Source organism: Mauremys mutica, chromosome 1 (assembly GCF_020497125.1).
Source record: "Mauremys mutica isolate MM-2020 ecotype Southern chromosome 1, ASM2049712v1, whole genome shotgun sequence".
NCBI lineage: Eukaryota > Metazoa > Chordata > Testudines > Geoemydidae > Mauremys > Mauremys mutica.
This window is the reverse complement of record NC_059072.1, coordinates 9,887,806-9,904,238: the sequence shown is the minus strand read 5'-3', so window position 1 is coordinate 9,904,238 and position 16,433 is coordinate 9,887,806. Positions and strand designations below refer to the sequence as shown.

At 49.6% G+C, this 16,433-nt stretch overlaps 1 protein-coding gene across 8 annotated transcripts in view; it reads right to left on the bottom strand.

Annotated features, from left to right (window-relative positions):
- Nucleotides 1-16,433, bottom strand: part of PLXNA4 (plexin A4) — a 684,054-nt gene that overhangs the window by 154,561 nt on the left and 513,060 nt on the right. The window contains exon 11 of one of the 8 annotated variants that reach the window (XM_045028703.1): nt 10,234-11,228. The exons of the other annotated variants lie outside the window; for them this stretch is intronic. Coding sequence (XP_044884638.1) covers nt 11,214-11,228 — 15 coding nt within the window. The 3' untranslated portion in view covers nt 10,234-11,213. Of the gene's footprint in view, nt 1-10,233; nt 11,229-16,433 lie in introns of those variants that run through there. 8 annotated transcript variants of the gene reach the window in all.

The window sequence follows — 16,433 nt, the reverse complement described above, 5'->3', positions numbered from 1 at the left end:
GTGAAAAAGAATGTTACGCCATTGAATATGCCCTGGAAAAGCTACGCCCATACGTTTGGGGCCGGCAGTTCCAGCTACAAACTGACCATGCTGCGCTAAAGTGGCTTCACACCAACAAGGGAAACAACAAGAAACTTCTCCGCTGGAGCTTAGCTCTCCAAGACTTTGACTTTGACATTCAACACATTTCAGGAGCTTCCAACAAAGTTGCTGATGCACTCTCTCGTGAAAGTTTCCCAGAATCAAGTGGCTAAAAACTGTTCTTACCATGTTTTCATGCTTAGTAGTCGATGTAATAGTGCATGTGTTTTATTACTCTGTTTGTTTTACAGTTCTAGGAGGAAATCACCGCCAGTGGGTCCCACTGTGGCGATTTGGGGGGGCGTGTCATAAGTACTTAGTAAAGGGTTAAAACATAGTACCTGGTAGGCACCTGACCTGAGGACCAATCAGGGAAGAGAATTTGAAACTCCTAGGAGGGAACTTTTTCCCTCTGTTTCTGTGTGTGTTGTTCTTAGCCGTTTGAAGTTACAAGAGTCCAGATGTTTTAATCAAGTCTGCTACAAATTTCCACCTTTCTGAACTAATTTCTTCTAGTCAAAATAGTGAGTATTAGAAAGGTACTTTGTGTCCTCATCTAATAATCCTATGTTTGCAATTCTGTGTGTTTGCTATTGATTATTCTTAATTCTGCCTATATTGTTTGTACTGAGAAGGAGAGAGGATTCTCTCCAGAACTTAGCAAGGTTATACCCTATGAGTGTCCAGCTTGGACTCATAAAGATTCTGTATTTTCTGGTTTTTCTTTTAATAAATTCTTTTTATAAAGATCTGATTAAATCCCTCTACTGTGGATACAGGGGGAGGGGCTAAGAAACTCCCTCTCGGTGGTGAGACAGACTTATCTCCGGGCAGAGAGGGGAGGGGGAAGGTTTCTCTCTCTGTGAGTTGATCTGTGTTTCCCCAGGGAACGTCTTTGGAAAGAGGCAGGGGGAAAACAGGGGTGTCCCGGCCCACGAAATTGACCGGGTGGTGGCGGCAAAAAGGGGACCTACCCTAGGATTTTAGGGTGGGGGGATACATGCTGGTCCTCAACTTGAAACCCCCCAGTTTCAAGTGAGGGTAAAACCATGACACTGCATATATTCATTGACGATGCGTATCCCTGCCCTTCCACCTCATGTCACCGCTGAAATGAGATAGTAAGTGTCATAGGGCCACCCTGTGACTGTAAGCTCTTAGGGGCAGGGACCATGTCTTCAAAACTGTACTGTGCAGAACATGGCTAATGACTGCTGTGCCAATGGAAAGGGCTGGATTGACAGTCCTGAAAACAGATGTCTTTTACTCACAGAACAACTACAGCACGGAGATGCTATGGTGATGGGCACAGAATAGCTTGATAGAGAGGGATTTTTGCCATTGATTTCAGTGGTGTTAGGATTTCACCCAGAGAGAGAGAGAAAGAGAGAGATGCCAATGGCTGGATGAGCCTTTCACTGATCTCCCCTCTCCAGTACTGGAGTTACAACAGCACCAATGGTGCTGTGTCCACACTCAGAAGGGGCCCTGCCCCCTGCTCCACCCCAAGGCCCTACCCCTGCTCAGCCTCTTCCCCCAAGGCCTCCGTCACTCCCCCCCTTTCCGCCTCCTCCCCCCATCGCCCCCTGTTCGCTCCTCTCTGCCCCCTCATGCAAGTGGTGGTGGGAGCATCGGGAGGAAGACGCTGAGCGGGGGCAGGGCCTCAGGCAGAGCAAGGGTGGATCCTTGGGGAGAAGAGCCCAAGCAGGGACATGGCCTCAGTATGGGCGGAGCAGGGAGCGGGGCCATGATCTGGGCACTGGGACTCACAAAAGATTAATCCGGCCCTGCCCCTCTCACCCTTAAAGCTCATCCCGCCAGGTCAGGACTGAGATCGTGGGAAGGCAGAGCAGGGGAAGTTTTCCTTGTATTGACCCACACTACAGGTACAGCATGGGAAAACACAAGGCTGTAAGGCTGGCAATCTGGCACCTTTAGACTCCTTTGAAAACACACAGCCACTCTGCCAAAAAAATCCCAGTGGAATAAACCAGTGCACTTAGGTGAAGCGATAAGCAAGCCATCTCTGTACACGGAGCAGGTGGACATTGTTGATTTACAGCGCACACTATGTTTACATTATTACACCACTAATTCTTATTGCTGTAAAATTAAATTTAAAATTTACAGGAAGGGTATCGGGGAACGTTATTAGGTTATAAAGTGGAATCAGGTCAATGCTTTGCCAGCAGGATTCCAGGCTTCATAAATTTCTGGATATACATCCTCCAAATTTACATCGGCACTGGCAGCAATCAAACTGGCTCCGAAAAGCTCAAGTGGCCAAAGAATTGTTTAATGCACCGTATATTTTATCTGTATTTCCGAGGTTTATAATGCCATTAGAGTGACTGAGGGAGAGCAAAAGTAATAATATATAAAAAAATGCCCATAACCTTAAAGGCAGCTGATGAGGAGAAGGCAGTGGGATTTATGGAAAGTGTAAACATCTGCAGAGATAATAACAGAATAATTGAGGACTGGCATAACTGTGGCGACCAGCAACTCTGTCTTAGTTAAGGGTCTGTCAGGGATTCCATTACAAAGACCAGCTCTGTGTCCTTAGACACTGAACGGGGTTAGTTTTGGGTTAAAAGCCGACTCAGCCCCCGAAGCCGTACAGGGTGCGCCCTTGGCATTTCAGGGCATACACCACATCCGTGGCCATCACCGTTGTAGGTCACCGCAACCCGGATCACGTTCTCCAGGAAAACCTTCAGCACCCCGCAGGTCTCTTCATAGATCAGCCCCGAGATGTGCTTCACGTTGCCGCCGCGAGCCAACCGGCAGATCGCAGGCTTTGTAATGCCCTGGATGTTGTCGCGTAAGACTTCGCGGTGCCTCTTAGGACCTCCCTTACCCAGCCCCTTTCCGCCCTTGCCACGACTGGATCTGTTTAGTGCTCGGGAAAGGTGCCTACTTGACAGCCCGGAGACTAGCCCTCTATCCACAGAACAAGTACTTGTCCAGTGCCAGCTTTGTCTACTGTGTTCTAGCACTATGTGTCAATTGTGACCTGGAGGGACTACCCCACTAGGCGCTGCAATACTGGGGTGGAAAGGCAGAAAATAAATTCAGGCTTCATAGTTCATTGTTTGGCCTTTGTGTTGTGACCAGGGCCACCCAGAGGATTCAGGGGGCCTGGGGTCTTCAGCGGCGTGGGGCCCCCGCTGCCGAATTGCCACCGAAGACCCGGCACTTCGACGGTGGGTCCCGGAGCTGAAGGACCCCCCGCCGCCAAATTGCCACCCAAGACCTGGAGTGGAAGAAGCTCTGGGGGCCTGGGCCCCACGAGAGTTTTCTAGGGCTGCCAGAGCAAGTGAAGGACCCCACTGTAGGGGCCCCAAAAAACTCTCGTGGGGGCCCCTGTAGGGCCCGGGGCAAATTGTCCCACTTCCCCCCCCCCTTCTGGGCAGCCCTGGTTGTGACAGCCATAGAGGTGTGATGATGTATGATGGTGGTTGCAGTGATGTCAGCCCCCCTGTACCAGGAACTACATTAAGCCCATCTCATTTCACACAGGTCACTAACAGCCTTGGGATGGTACCTTGAGGTCTCTGCTGACTTGGGATGGATTCATCCCTCCGGGTAATTCAAAGAGAGGGTCTTCAGTCTGGCAGCACCAACTCTAATATACAGCTGGCCAATATGTGGAGAGGCAGAGTATGCAGCCAGACTGGGGACCAAGGTACAATCCTGAGCTTGCGTCTTTGTTGTCCAGGATGGGAGGGGCTGGGAACATGGTGCTGTGAGCACCACATGTCCTCCAGGGAGGAGCAAGGGGAAGAGCCAGTGGGCCAGGCCCTAGGGTGAGGATGAAGGGAGCACTCCATCTGACACAATCAGGAAGGAGAGGAGACTGCCACAGTGTGAGGCCATTGCCATTGGAGATATACTGGGGGAAATCTGACAGGACACCCCCATATGCTCACACATACTTTGACAAAGTGCCAGCTGGCTGCAGTGTTGAGAGAAACCTAGGGCTAAGGAGGGGGATGAAGAGAGTGGATAACATGCTCCTCTGGTCAAGGGAATCCATCTCCCCACCATTTCTGATTCCACGAAGCCCCTTCATGCCAACTCTACATTCTTCCGACAACATGGCTTTCAGGGGACTGAGCTGGGGATGAGCAACTCTCCATAGCAACATTCACCCCCCTGTAACACTGTGAGGGTCTCCCATGGCAAGATCATAAGATCATGCTGATGCTCTTCACATTACGTTATGCAGGTGTTCTCTCTATGCTGTCCAACCCCAGAGAGATAGGCTATTGGCCAGCTGGGGATTGCATGTCAACATGACTCCTGACAAAGCCATAGGGGACAGGAGACTTGGGGGGACATATGGAGGCTCTGGGCCTTCAGGAGAAAGCACTCATCTCCTGTGAACAACTTGACATGTCAGAATCCTCAACAGGATTCTGGTCCATCAGGATTGCATGGCCACACCCCAGTCCATTACATGAGCCGGTAAACCCAGCCCCCCACTAGGAGAAATTTAGTGGCCTCCATTTCTACTCTGAAAAGGGATTGAAAAACAGTGGCGTAGCCAGTTCTCACAATTCTATCACAAGTCTTGCAACATTTTACACTTGCTTAAAGCCCCAGCTTCTGGAGTCATGTGATTACCTGAGACACTCAGCTTTCATTTTTAAAAAAGAGCAAGCTTCTAGCACTCATGCAGAGAAAAGCTTAGAAATGAGACCCAATATACCTCAAAGGCTCAAAAACCAAATAAAATTATTTTTTAAAACAATTTATGATTTGTAGGGGGGCTGATTCATGATTTTTGAATGTTTGGGCATGGCAATCCTGCAACTCGCCTCCTGGGCAGCATATTTATTGTCCCACAGTGATAGAGTGGCCAGATAGCAAGTGTGAAAAATTGGGACATGGGTTAGAGAGTAATAGGCACGAATATAAGACAAAAGCCCTGAATATCGGGACAGCTGGTTACCCTACACAGTGACTTTGGTTACAAGCACCCAGACCTGCAGATCTGAGAGTCAGCCCGCGTCTCTCCCAACCCAGCTGAAGTGCACTAGATGTGTACAGAGGTCACGGGGCAATGGAGGTGCACATCTCTCCACACATTGCTAGGTGCAGCTCCCGTAGCTGGAACACTTGGCTGTTCTCTTGATGATGCATGTGGCCATGCAAACAGACATAGCAGTAGTGCCACTTTATTTCTGTCTCTAAACCAGGCTGCTACAACTCTGAAAGCATCCACAGAGCTGAGCTGTCAAAGGGACTTAGGATTTAGTCCCTTTGCTACAGATACAAACTTGAGGCTGCTTCCGGATATACCAGCATCCTGGGCTACAAACAAGATGCAAGGTGTTTATTAGCTGAGGATACAGTGACTATCCAGTAAAGGGGAAGCACACTCAGCTTGGCCTCATGCTGAACTGACTAATGACCAATGGAAGACGATTGGGAGCAGTGTAAGCTTAGGGGGCTCTTCCTAACTCTGGGTGATCCTCAGCTGCTTTCTCTGGCTCCTGCAAAACTGTCAGCCCCAGCTGACTCTTATCCCTGCTCCCCACTCCTAACGGGGCTTCTGAAGGTCTCAGTTGATGGATGGGTGACACAGCACCAGGCGGCACGAGGGTCTCTTCCGCCCTTCCAAGAAGCCACTACAGGGCCTTTATCCACCCCCATTTTCTGCATGTTTCCGAATACTGGCTGAACTGATTCAATCACTGAAGGCCTGATCCATCCATTTCATTATACTGGGTATTTATTCATGGTCCACAGCAACAGGAATACGGAGGCCAGAACCATACCCTTCACTACTGAAGACAACGGCAGCTTTGCCATTGATTTCAACAGGAACAGGAGCAGCCCTGCTGATGCCACAAGGAGCCCCGCCGTCCCCCAGTGCAGGAGGATTGGATCTGGCATTCCTGTTTGGGCTGTTTATAGAGCCAAGCCCAAGGCTGGAAGCTCAGACCTGGATTCAAATATTCCCCCAGTTCAGGGGGTTTGGATGCACACTTCCTGCTGGAGATGCTCTCTGATTCCTTGCAATGAGGGTATGATCCCTCCTACTCTAAAGGAGGGAGCTGCACTTGAAAACAGGGACATCTCCAGGGTGCTGGTTGGCAGTGATTAAAGAACGTCATTTCAGGAACCAGCTGGAAACGCAGTTTCACTGCATGGTGCCACTTGTTCCTTTTACTTTGGCACATCCCACAGCGACCAATGGGCCCAGCTCACACCACTGCTCATGGGGATTTTGCATGGGAAGAGTAAAAGGCTGCAGGACAGAGTGTAGGAAGTGGTTGCAGACACCGAATTCCAGGGCTGCTGCCAGCATCTCTGCAGGGTTCATGGTATTGATCTAAAGCAAGAAACAATAAGACAAAAGTGCCTCACTCAGATGTTAAAATTTGGGGCAACACTCACAACGCCAAAGGTGGGTGCACAACGTAGGCAGCTAGCTGCCCTGGAGCCACCTCCCTGAGCTCTGTCATTGCGGCTGATCTGGTGTGGAAGAGTCACATCACTGTGTTGCTCCTGAAGGTAGCTGAGGGGGATGGATAGAGGCTAAACGTGCTAAGCACAATGGGGCTCTGATTCTTGATTGGGGTTTTAAGATTCTACTGAAATACTAATAATAGGGTCTGTTATTGATCAAAACCACAAGAGCCCTTGAATGAGCTGGTGTCTGTCACAATCACAACTGAAGATGGGATGAAACACTTTCTAAAGGCTGAGGTCTGATCTGAACTCCCCATTCAACTGGGCTTTCACTGGCACGCCGGCAGCAGGCAATGTAAACCACCGTGGGTTGACACAAAGACGAAGCTTTGGGAGGACATGGCAGGGGTAAATCTGAATTAGAGAGGTCGGGGAAACCTTTTTTTCCCAGCCTGCAAATATTTGAGAGTTCAACATCTCCCCATCTTGAAGTGTGATAAAAGCAAAAATCTCCAACATATTAGTGAAGTGAAAGAGTGATTATTTTTTTTGCCCCATGTTGGGCAAACCCTTTTGTTTCAAATTTGACCTTTTCTTTTTTTAAACCCCCTTTTCACTCTCATTAGGTTAGCTTTCAAAATGAAAAGTTGTTTAGAACCAGAAAACTGGAAAATGTCTAAAAACATTACAACCATTTTAAAACTTTTTTTCCTCAATTTTTTTTCCCCCCAAGTCAGGAAATCCTTCAACATGTGCCTGTTTTGTGAACATGCACAGTAGAGACTTGTTAGAGCATCACAGCTAAAAACCTCTGGTGACTCCATCGCCACTGAGCATGCTCCAGCCGAGGGCAAGTGAGCTGAGCAGGACTTTCCCTGCAATGGCAGCTCCAGAGTGCTGTGGGCTGGGTTGGGGCCAGGTGATGAGACTGTCTCATCTGTGCTCTCAGAGATACCTCTGGTGCCCAGGCAGTGAGGAGGAGAGGGCAGAATGGGCTTTGGTTGAGGAGCCTCAGTCTTTGAGGCTGGGGGGTGGGTGGACCTCAGCCCTCCCTCTCCACTGGGTCCCAGCCCAGGGTCCTGGGTATGTCAAACGACTCCTCCCAGCAAGGAGTAAAAATCTGCTGCCCTGGGCTACTTCCTACCAGTCTGTTCAGTTTGCGGTGTGGCCCCTCTAGTCCAGTGTTGAGCACTGCCTTGCCATGGTCCCAGGCTCCTTTGGGTAGGGCACCCGCAGGTTGTTGAGGACGGGCCCTGTAATGTCTCTGGGGTTCGGTCACTCAGTTAGCTCAGGTTCTGGAAGCGCCTAGGTTCCCTTTGCAGTTTCCCTGGACTGGGGAGACAGTGTTCACTCCCTGTTGGCTGCCTTGGCTGGCTAATGCTCCTTCCCCTCAGGCAGGGAGGCAGCAAGCTCCTGCCTCTGCACCACTTAGCCCCGAACTGGGCCAGGTTCTCTCCTTTTGTTCCCCCTCCAGGCCTGGCATTGGCTGTGGGTATAATGGGGCGGGGCTAGCTGGGCCCAGAGGCTCTCTTTAACCTCTGCTGTGCTGGCTGGCAGTTTCTCTGCTTCATCACAGCATGTTTTCTTAATCATTCTTGTGGTTCTTTGAATCTTCTCCAATTTTTCCAACATCCTTCCTGAAGTGTGGACACCAGAACTGGACACAGTAGTCCAGACGTGGTCACACCAGTGCTAATAGAGAGACAATAATACCTCCCTACTCTTACTCAATATTCCTCTGTTTATATACCCAAGGACCCCATTAGTCCTATTGGGGGTAGTGTTGCACTGGGAGCTCATGTGCAACTGATTAGCCAACATAATCCCCTGGTCTTTTTCAGACTCACCCCTTCCCAAGATAGCCCCTGGAAGTAGAGTTTACATTCTTTGCTCCTGGATGTATGGCTTTACATTTAGCCCTGCTGAAATACATACTATTCCAGCTCACTTAGTGATGCAGATCACTCAGTATCAGCAACCTGCCCTCTTCATTATTTACCATGCCCCCAATTTTTGGGTCCTCTGCAAACTTTGACACCAATGATGTCATGTTTTCTTCCAGGTCATTTATAAAAGTATTAAATAGCATAGGGCCAAGAATCAAGCCCAGCAGGATCCCACTAGAAACACACCCACTCTCTGATGATTCCCCATTTCCAGCTACATTTTGAGACATTTCAGTGGGACAGTTTTTAATCCATTTAATATATGCTGTATTGATTTCATATCATTCTGAATCAAAATGTCATGCAGTACCAAGTCAAATGCTTTACACAAGTCTAAGTCTCTATTACAGCAACTCTGTTACCATTATCAATCAAACCTGTATTCTCATCAGAAAATGAAATCCAGCTACTTTAGGCCCTTATATGGCCCCATAGCATCAAAGCCCCTCACAGTCTTTAATGGGTATTGTAACGGGGGCGAGACTCACCCCTGCGGTGTCTCCTGTTGGTCCTCCTGGGAATTAGCTCCTTTGACCCAGAGCATTCTCTGCAGGCTGGTGCCTCACTGCTGCTGGCCCCTGTGTCCCTCCCAGACCTGGTGCCCCTCATCCTCAGGCACTGTCCCCTGGCAATACACCCACTCTCTGGGTCTCCCCACCCAGGGGAACCCCCACTTCACCTCAGGGGCTACTGCCAGTCATCATCTAGCTCCCTTTCCCTGGGGCTGACTGCAGTCTGTATAAGCCAATCACCACAGGCTGCCTCTCCCTACCCTGGGCTGCACCCTAGTATCTTTCTGGCCTTTGACAAGGCCATAGCCTGGGGCTTTTCCAGGTAAGAGCTCCCTTACCCTATTCCCCAGCCCTGCTCCCCTCAGGTACCCCGTTCAGCTTCCCAGCAGCCAGGCCCTTCTCTCAGTAGAGACAGAGACTGACTTTGCTCCTGGCCCACTGCCCTCTTATAAGGGCCAGCTGAGCCCTGTGGCCACAGCTGAGCCTGCCTCCCCAATCAGCCTGGGAACTGCTTGCTCCCAGCAACAGCCCTCTCAGGCTGGAGCAGGTGACCACCCCCTACAGGTATCCTCACAACACCGCTGTTAGGCAGGGCAGTGCTATTACCCCCATTTTACAGGTTGAGAACAGAGGCACAGAGAGCCTTAAGGGTATGGCTACAGTGCACACCAGGCCTGGGCTCTGACTCAGGTTTCAGCCCAAGCCCTGCTCCCATCCACACAAAAATCAGTCTGACTCAGGTCAGCCAGGACTCAGAACCCAGGCCTCTGCTAGCGGGATGGGCCAGAGCTCAAGTCCCACTATGACGTGGGCCCAAGCCCTGACATTTTGGGTATGGATGCAGCTCAAGGCACAGATCCATGCGAGAGAGTCTGCGTAGTTCAATACGGACATGTTGGCATGGCTGTGAGACCCGAGTCTAGAAATTGTAAGCCCGGTTTTACAATGCAGAGTGGATGCTCAAGTCCAGGCTTGGAAACACCAAGCCCGCAGACCTGGGTCCCACAGACCAGGGCCGTCCAGAGGATTCAGGGGGCCTGTGGTCTTCGGCGGCGGGGGGCCCCTGCCACTGAATTGCCGCTAAAGACCCGGCCCTGCGGTGGTGGGTCCCGGGGCGGAAGGACCCCCCGCCGCGGGTCTTCAGGGCACTTCGGCAGCAGGTCCCGGAGCAGAAGGACCCCCTGCTGCTGAATTGCCACTGAAGTGAAGGACCCTGCTCCAGGGGCCCCGAAAACTCTCGTGGGGGCCCCTGTGGGGCCCAGGGCAAATTGCCCCACTTGCCCCCCTCCATGGGTGGCCCTGCCACAGCCCCGGGTTGACAATGCAGTGTAGACATACACTAGGGGATTTGCCCAAGGTCACAAATGAAGTTTGCAACAGAACAGGAAATTACACCCAGGACTCCCAAGTCCAAGCCCTCTGCTCTAATCACTGGACCATGCTGTCCCTGAGGTTAGTTTGACAAGATCTCTTTTCCATAAACTCATGTTAACCAGCATTAATTATACCACTCTCCTTTAATTCTTTATTAATCAAGTCCCAAATTAGCCATTCCATTATTTTGCCCAGGACTGATATTTAATACTCCTATTATGGTAGCACCTAAAGGTCCCCTTGCACTACGTGTTGTGTGGACATGGGCTCACATTGATTAAACTGTGAAATAGCTCTCCAGGGAAGAGGCGAAAGCCCCCTTGCTTGGGAATTTTAAAAATGGATTGGACAAAGTCGTAGAAAATGTGGCGCAGAGAACAGTTCTGCACAAACTGGATGACCTCATAACGTACATCTTTCCACCTCTAGTTTTGATGAATGTGCGTCCTTCTTTCTAGTATGGACTCCTTTCAGTGAACATGGATACTCATCTTCAGTACTTCTGCAAAGACTTTTATCAGAGGATCTGAAAACCCTTTATACACATTAAATCATTAACCCTCAGAACAGTCCCGTAACATTGTATAGATGGGGAAACTGAGGCACAGAGTGGTTAAAACCCATAGCCACACAGTGAGTCCATGGAGGTGCTAGCAACAGAAGCCAGATCTTCTCATTTCCAGTCCCCACTACAGGAGCTGTCACAGTGGGGCAGAGATGAAAGGAGCTGTCATGCCAGTTGGGCACAAGTGCCCCTGCTGCAGTGTTTTCAGCCCTTTTGCAGTCTCTGCTCCTTTCTGCCTCACGGTTGCAGTGAAGTTGCAGCAGAGAAGGGCAGAGAGCATTCGGGAGCATCTTGCGCACGGTCCGCTGCCCATCAAGTGTGATAGCCCTGGATAAAAGGAGAGTGTCACTGCTCAATGAAGGGCCAAACCACATGGGGACAGGGTTACTTAATGTACCTGAGCCTTTTTTTCGGGGCACCCCATACACAGCCCTCAAAAATGAGACTATATATGAACAGGAGTTTGTAACAGAGTCTCCACCTCTAGAGCGTCCCTGCATGGCCTGCGACAGCCCTGCAGACGGCCTGCCTCGATTTCCCTCTGAGGTTTGCAGAAATCATTCTCACAGCACAAATCTTGAAAACAACATTCCCACTCACTGGGGGGTCTAGTTTGTTTAACCTAGTCCAGCAAAATGAGCCCCCTTTTCACCCAGGGTTTCCACAGCCTTCCTCCTGGGATTACTAAATCCTGGCCAGCCTGGCCCACAAACTCACCCCTTTAGATTAGGGTTTCAAGCCTTCCTTCTAGGCACTGTGGGTTGGCAGCGTTGTTCTTCCTTCCAGCAGCTCCTCTTGCTCAAGTTCCACTTCACCCAAAGCCTCTCCCTTAGCCACCCCTTAGGTCTGATTCAGTCCCATGGCCACATGAGCTTCATTTTACCGTCCTGGGGAGGAGAGCTGGCGGTGTCCAGGTGGGGCTGAGACCCGTCTCCCTTTAAAGGGCCAGCCACCCTGTGACAGAATTCTTCTTGGGAGACTTCCCTTTTGCACCCAAAGTGTTATAGCTGCGTGACTCCCTCCTCCCCCGAGGCTACCCCTGTCCCGCTCAGATACTCACCTGGCCCAACAGAGCTCAATGACAAATTTCCCGTTGCCTTGAGTGGGATCAGGCTCTACAGCTTTTATTTTGAAAAAAAAACATGGATTTGAAACCCTTTGGCCTCTGCAGTTGGAAGGTCAGGAGAGTGACAGTGGGATTGTTCCCACCCTCCTTCTCCCACAGATTGGTGACTGCAAGAGATAAAGCCCAAGCCAAAGCAAATAGATGTGTGGCCAATGGGAGGGTCTGGCCACAGACTCCTGGGACTATGGGAAAGGAGTAGCCCAGGCTGAGTGGAAGACGTATTCCAGTGTCACCTTTTATCTGTTGGCTTAACATCGCCCCTTCCTGAGAGCTTTTCCCCTTGGCTGAGGCCCAGACGCTCAAAGCTCCCAAGGGAGCAAATGCAGCTGAAGTTAAAATGCGGGAAAGACAAAGCCACATACTTCAGAGGCAGGTGAACACCCAAAGCAGGCTCTGAATGGCGGGGTTTTTCCTTCTTCCTTGTACTAGTGGCAACTGCCGGCTCCCAAATAATACTACACTCCTGACGTCCTGTGTTGTAGATTGCAAGCTAGATAGTCAGAAAGTCCCACAATTGCTCTGGGCATCACAGTATTGTGACACTGTATCAGTGCATCAGGTGAAACAGCATCATCTCACACCAATGCAACGTAGCAGTGGGAAAAGCGAAATGTTGCCACGCGTTGCCACGCTGTGATTATTTTGTCCCACGGGATAAATAAGCTCAAACCACTACAGCAACTAGTCCAACTGGTAAGAGTTGGGGGTATGGTTAGTCTATGGTGCCAGAGGCTTCTTTCACCTCCATCATACCACCTCTCAGTGCTGCTCAAGCACATCACAGCAGTACGTCCTTGGTTAGCCACTACCCATGGAGGCCAGGCAAATTCCCCAACAAGGAGCAGACCTGCAGAGGCCACATTAGGTGGGTGGGAAGGGGAGTGGAATGGCAAGATGTGGGGTGGGCACTGGGAGACCAAACCTGTTTGAAACAAATCTCAATTCCCATTGCAATTTGGCAAGAGACCTCGGCAGAGAGAGCAGCTGCAGAGCAGCCCTGAGCCAGCAGCGATTTCCGGCAGATACAACTCTGCAGAAATAAGGAATCCTGATAAGACGCAGATGAAAAGCAGATGCAGTTCTCTGTGCGCTGGCTGGAAGATGGCAAGGACAGCAGGCATGAAGGCAATACAAAACCAGACTGAGTCACACAGCGCCGGGTCACATCTAGTCTCTCTTCTTCCCCATCCCATCCCCGGCCAGTATAAGACTGTTCCCTAAAATCAGTTCTCTAGCCCAGTTCTAAATGTCCCAAATGACAGGGCTTATTAATACTATTGGAACTGCAATTGTACCTGGAAGCCAAATCTGAAATCAGAGCCCCATTGTGCCGGGTGCTGTACAAACACACCGTAAGAGACAGTCCCGGCCCCAAAGACCTTACAATCTAAATAGATAAGGGAGTGAGGGAACCAGAGCAAAGAGAGGGGAACTCACTTTCCCAGAGTGAAGAGAGGGGAGCTGGTCATTGGCACAGCTAGAAATAGAAACCACATCTCCTGAGATGCCATCCAGCACCTTATCCACTAAACCACTTTTCAGTCGTTTCCACTACACCCTTGTCTACTTCTCAGTCTAACAGATCTAAGATCTAATGGATAGGGAATGTCTTTTGACAGTCTACATTTTCCTTATTTAATCTCATCTCATTACTCTGTTACACCCTCCTCTTGAAGATCCAAGTCCTCTCCTTTCTTGGTGTTTGCAGTAGAGATGGGCTGGGACCAAGCCCGCATTTTGGAAATTCCCTCAGTCTCTAGGGAGTCCAGAGCCACATCTGGATTCAAATCTGTGACTCTGGACTTTCTCCAGCTTCCACCTTTCAAATACTTGGAAAGGACGGTCCTCTGTAGGACTGTGCCTTTAACTATCCTGCACTCTAGGGGGTTTCCAAAGACTTCAGCCAATTAGAATGAAAGTACCGATCCTTTCTCCACTTGCACTGTCCAGCTGGGGGCGCTGTGGAGGCCAAGCTCCAAGATGCCTGCTTGACTGTGTCTTAATTGAGCTGCTGTTGGCTCCCAAACTCCGCTCTCATCCCTTCACCTTCACTCCTCTGACAATCCTCTCTTCATGCTCATGCAAATGCAGCAGGTTGCCTGCAAGTTGCTATAGTAACAAAACCTCACTCTTTTTTCTTAATGACAGACAGGTGCCAGGATAAATGAGTGGATAATCAACAAGAGGGGAAGAATTAGAGGCAGCGATATTGGCATCTCTATAGCTGTCACTGGATTCCCCGTGGAATGACGGCCCCATTAATGAGCAGAAATGGAATTTTTCAGCAGTGACACCTTAAGCAGCTGCGTCTCAGGACAGGGACAGTAGCTGGTAAACTAGGCACGGGTTGGAAGTTGAGTTGTTGTCACAGTAACGACTGGACATGTATCACTTCAAGGCCCTGTCCACAATACAAGTGCAACCAGTCCCTGACACTATTCAGAAAACAGACAACCACAGATGTCTCTGCACAGGAGTCTTTTCCCAGAACACAACCATGATGGGCTAGCTGTGTTTCTAGCAATGCATTCTGGGAAAATATGGGTTCCTTTGCCGTAGTGCCTTAGGAGGGGATAGAGAGCCCAGAGGGCATTCACACAAAACAGTGAGGCATAGGGCAATGCATTATGGGAAGCAGGAGGACCGGTGCAATTGAGTTACATGGGCCTGGGTAGAAAGTCCCAACTACACTCCAAAATAACGTGCCCAAGAGGTTACAGGAAGTTCAACTCGTGCCACCTCAGCATTGGGGATATTCAGGACAGGACAGAGGTGCATTGGCAGAGCTGGGAGGAGAGGGAGAGGGAAGAAGTTTCACCGGCACCTGCCTGCACATCTCTGACCAGCACCTGGTTCCCAATGTCACTCTCCGCCCCCCTTTTTCACAAGCACAGTCACCCGCCCCCCCCCCCAATGTTTACTCAGTCAGAACAAGCAGGGGGACAAAGAGAAATCAGCACATTTCACCGCAAAGGCCTCCGGCGCAGCTCCTCATTGAGTGCGAGGCAGGCACAAGCACTTGGGGACTGGGTGCACGGCTTCTCGGCAGCTGTTCCCCCGCGTGCGGCTCCCAGGGCTTTCTCTTGCTTTTGACAAATTAACATCTGAAGCAGTTGCTCTTTTATGTGGGCTTTACTGTCGTTAGCACGTACAACTCAACATAAAACACTTTGGTGCGCGGGTTTTTTCTTCTTTTCCCTTTTAGATGACAGATGAAAACCCTTTTACTGAAAAGCTTGTTTGGGGGAGGCAGAAAAACACATACACACTCACAAGCCGGATGAGCATGGAAAGATGAAAACCTCCTTCAAGGTAATTAAATGATTATGTATCTTTTAAACCCAGCAGATAAAGATTTGTTATCTGGGTTAGCTTTTTGCGTTTCTTTTTTCCCATACAAAGCTAAAATCCTTGCAAGGACCAGAACACGATAGTGTTCATCTGACAGAGCAATACAGCACAAAAGGAACCTTAATTCTTTATCCCATCAACTCAAGTAGGTTACTCCTGGCTTACCATCAAGCCTTAAGACGCAACATGAGAATGCCATTCTGGATCAGAGCAGATTTTCACCTATAGGAGGCAGCATTGCTCTAGTGGGTAGGGGCTCTGCTTACTAACCAGCTGTGTGCCCAAGGACAAATCACTTTGCCTCAGTTTCCCTTCCTACTCCTTGACTGTCTTGTCCATTTAGATCAGGGGTAGGCAACCTGTGGCACGTGTGCCGAAGGCGGCACGTGAGCTGATTTTCAGTGGCACTCACACTGCCTGGGTCCTGGCCACCGGTCCGGGGGGCTCTGCATTTTATTTAATTTTAAATGAATCTTCTTAAACATTTTAAAAACCTTATTTACTTTACATACAACAATCGTTTAGTTATATATTAAAGACTTATAGAAAGAAACCTTCTAAAAACATTAAAATGTATTACTGGCACGCGAAACCTTAAATTAGCATGAATAAATGAAGACTCGGCACACCACTTCTGAAAGGCTGCCGACCCCTGATTTAGATTGTAAGATCTTTACGCCTATACTGTGCCTAGCACAGGGGCCATGATCTCAGTTGTGGCATCTAGGTGCTACTGTAATGTAAACGATAGTCTCATATGCTGTCTCCAACACTGGCTGGTACCAGATGCTTTAGCGGAAGATGCAGGACACCTACCTGTGGAATAAACTACCTCTCTCCTTCTTCCTAAGGGATTCTTAAACCTCTTTGGCTTTTGTAAATGACTCCTTGGACAAAACAGTTTAGTATTTAAATCTCTGATCTGCTTCCTCATCTTCCGTCTCCTCCACACCCAATAGAATAATATCAACTCCTTTTATAAAGCCAGATCTCGCTTGGTATATTTCAAGCCAGCAGACTTAGCCTTCAAAAACCTGCTGTAAAAGGAAATTATA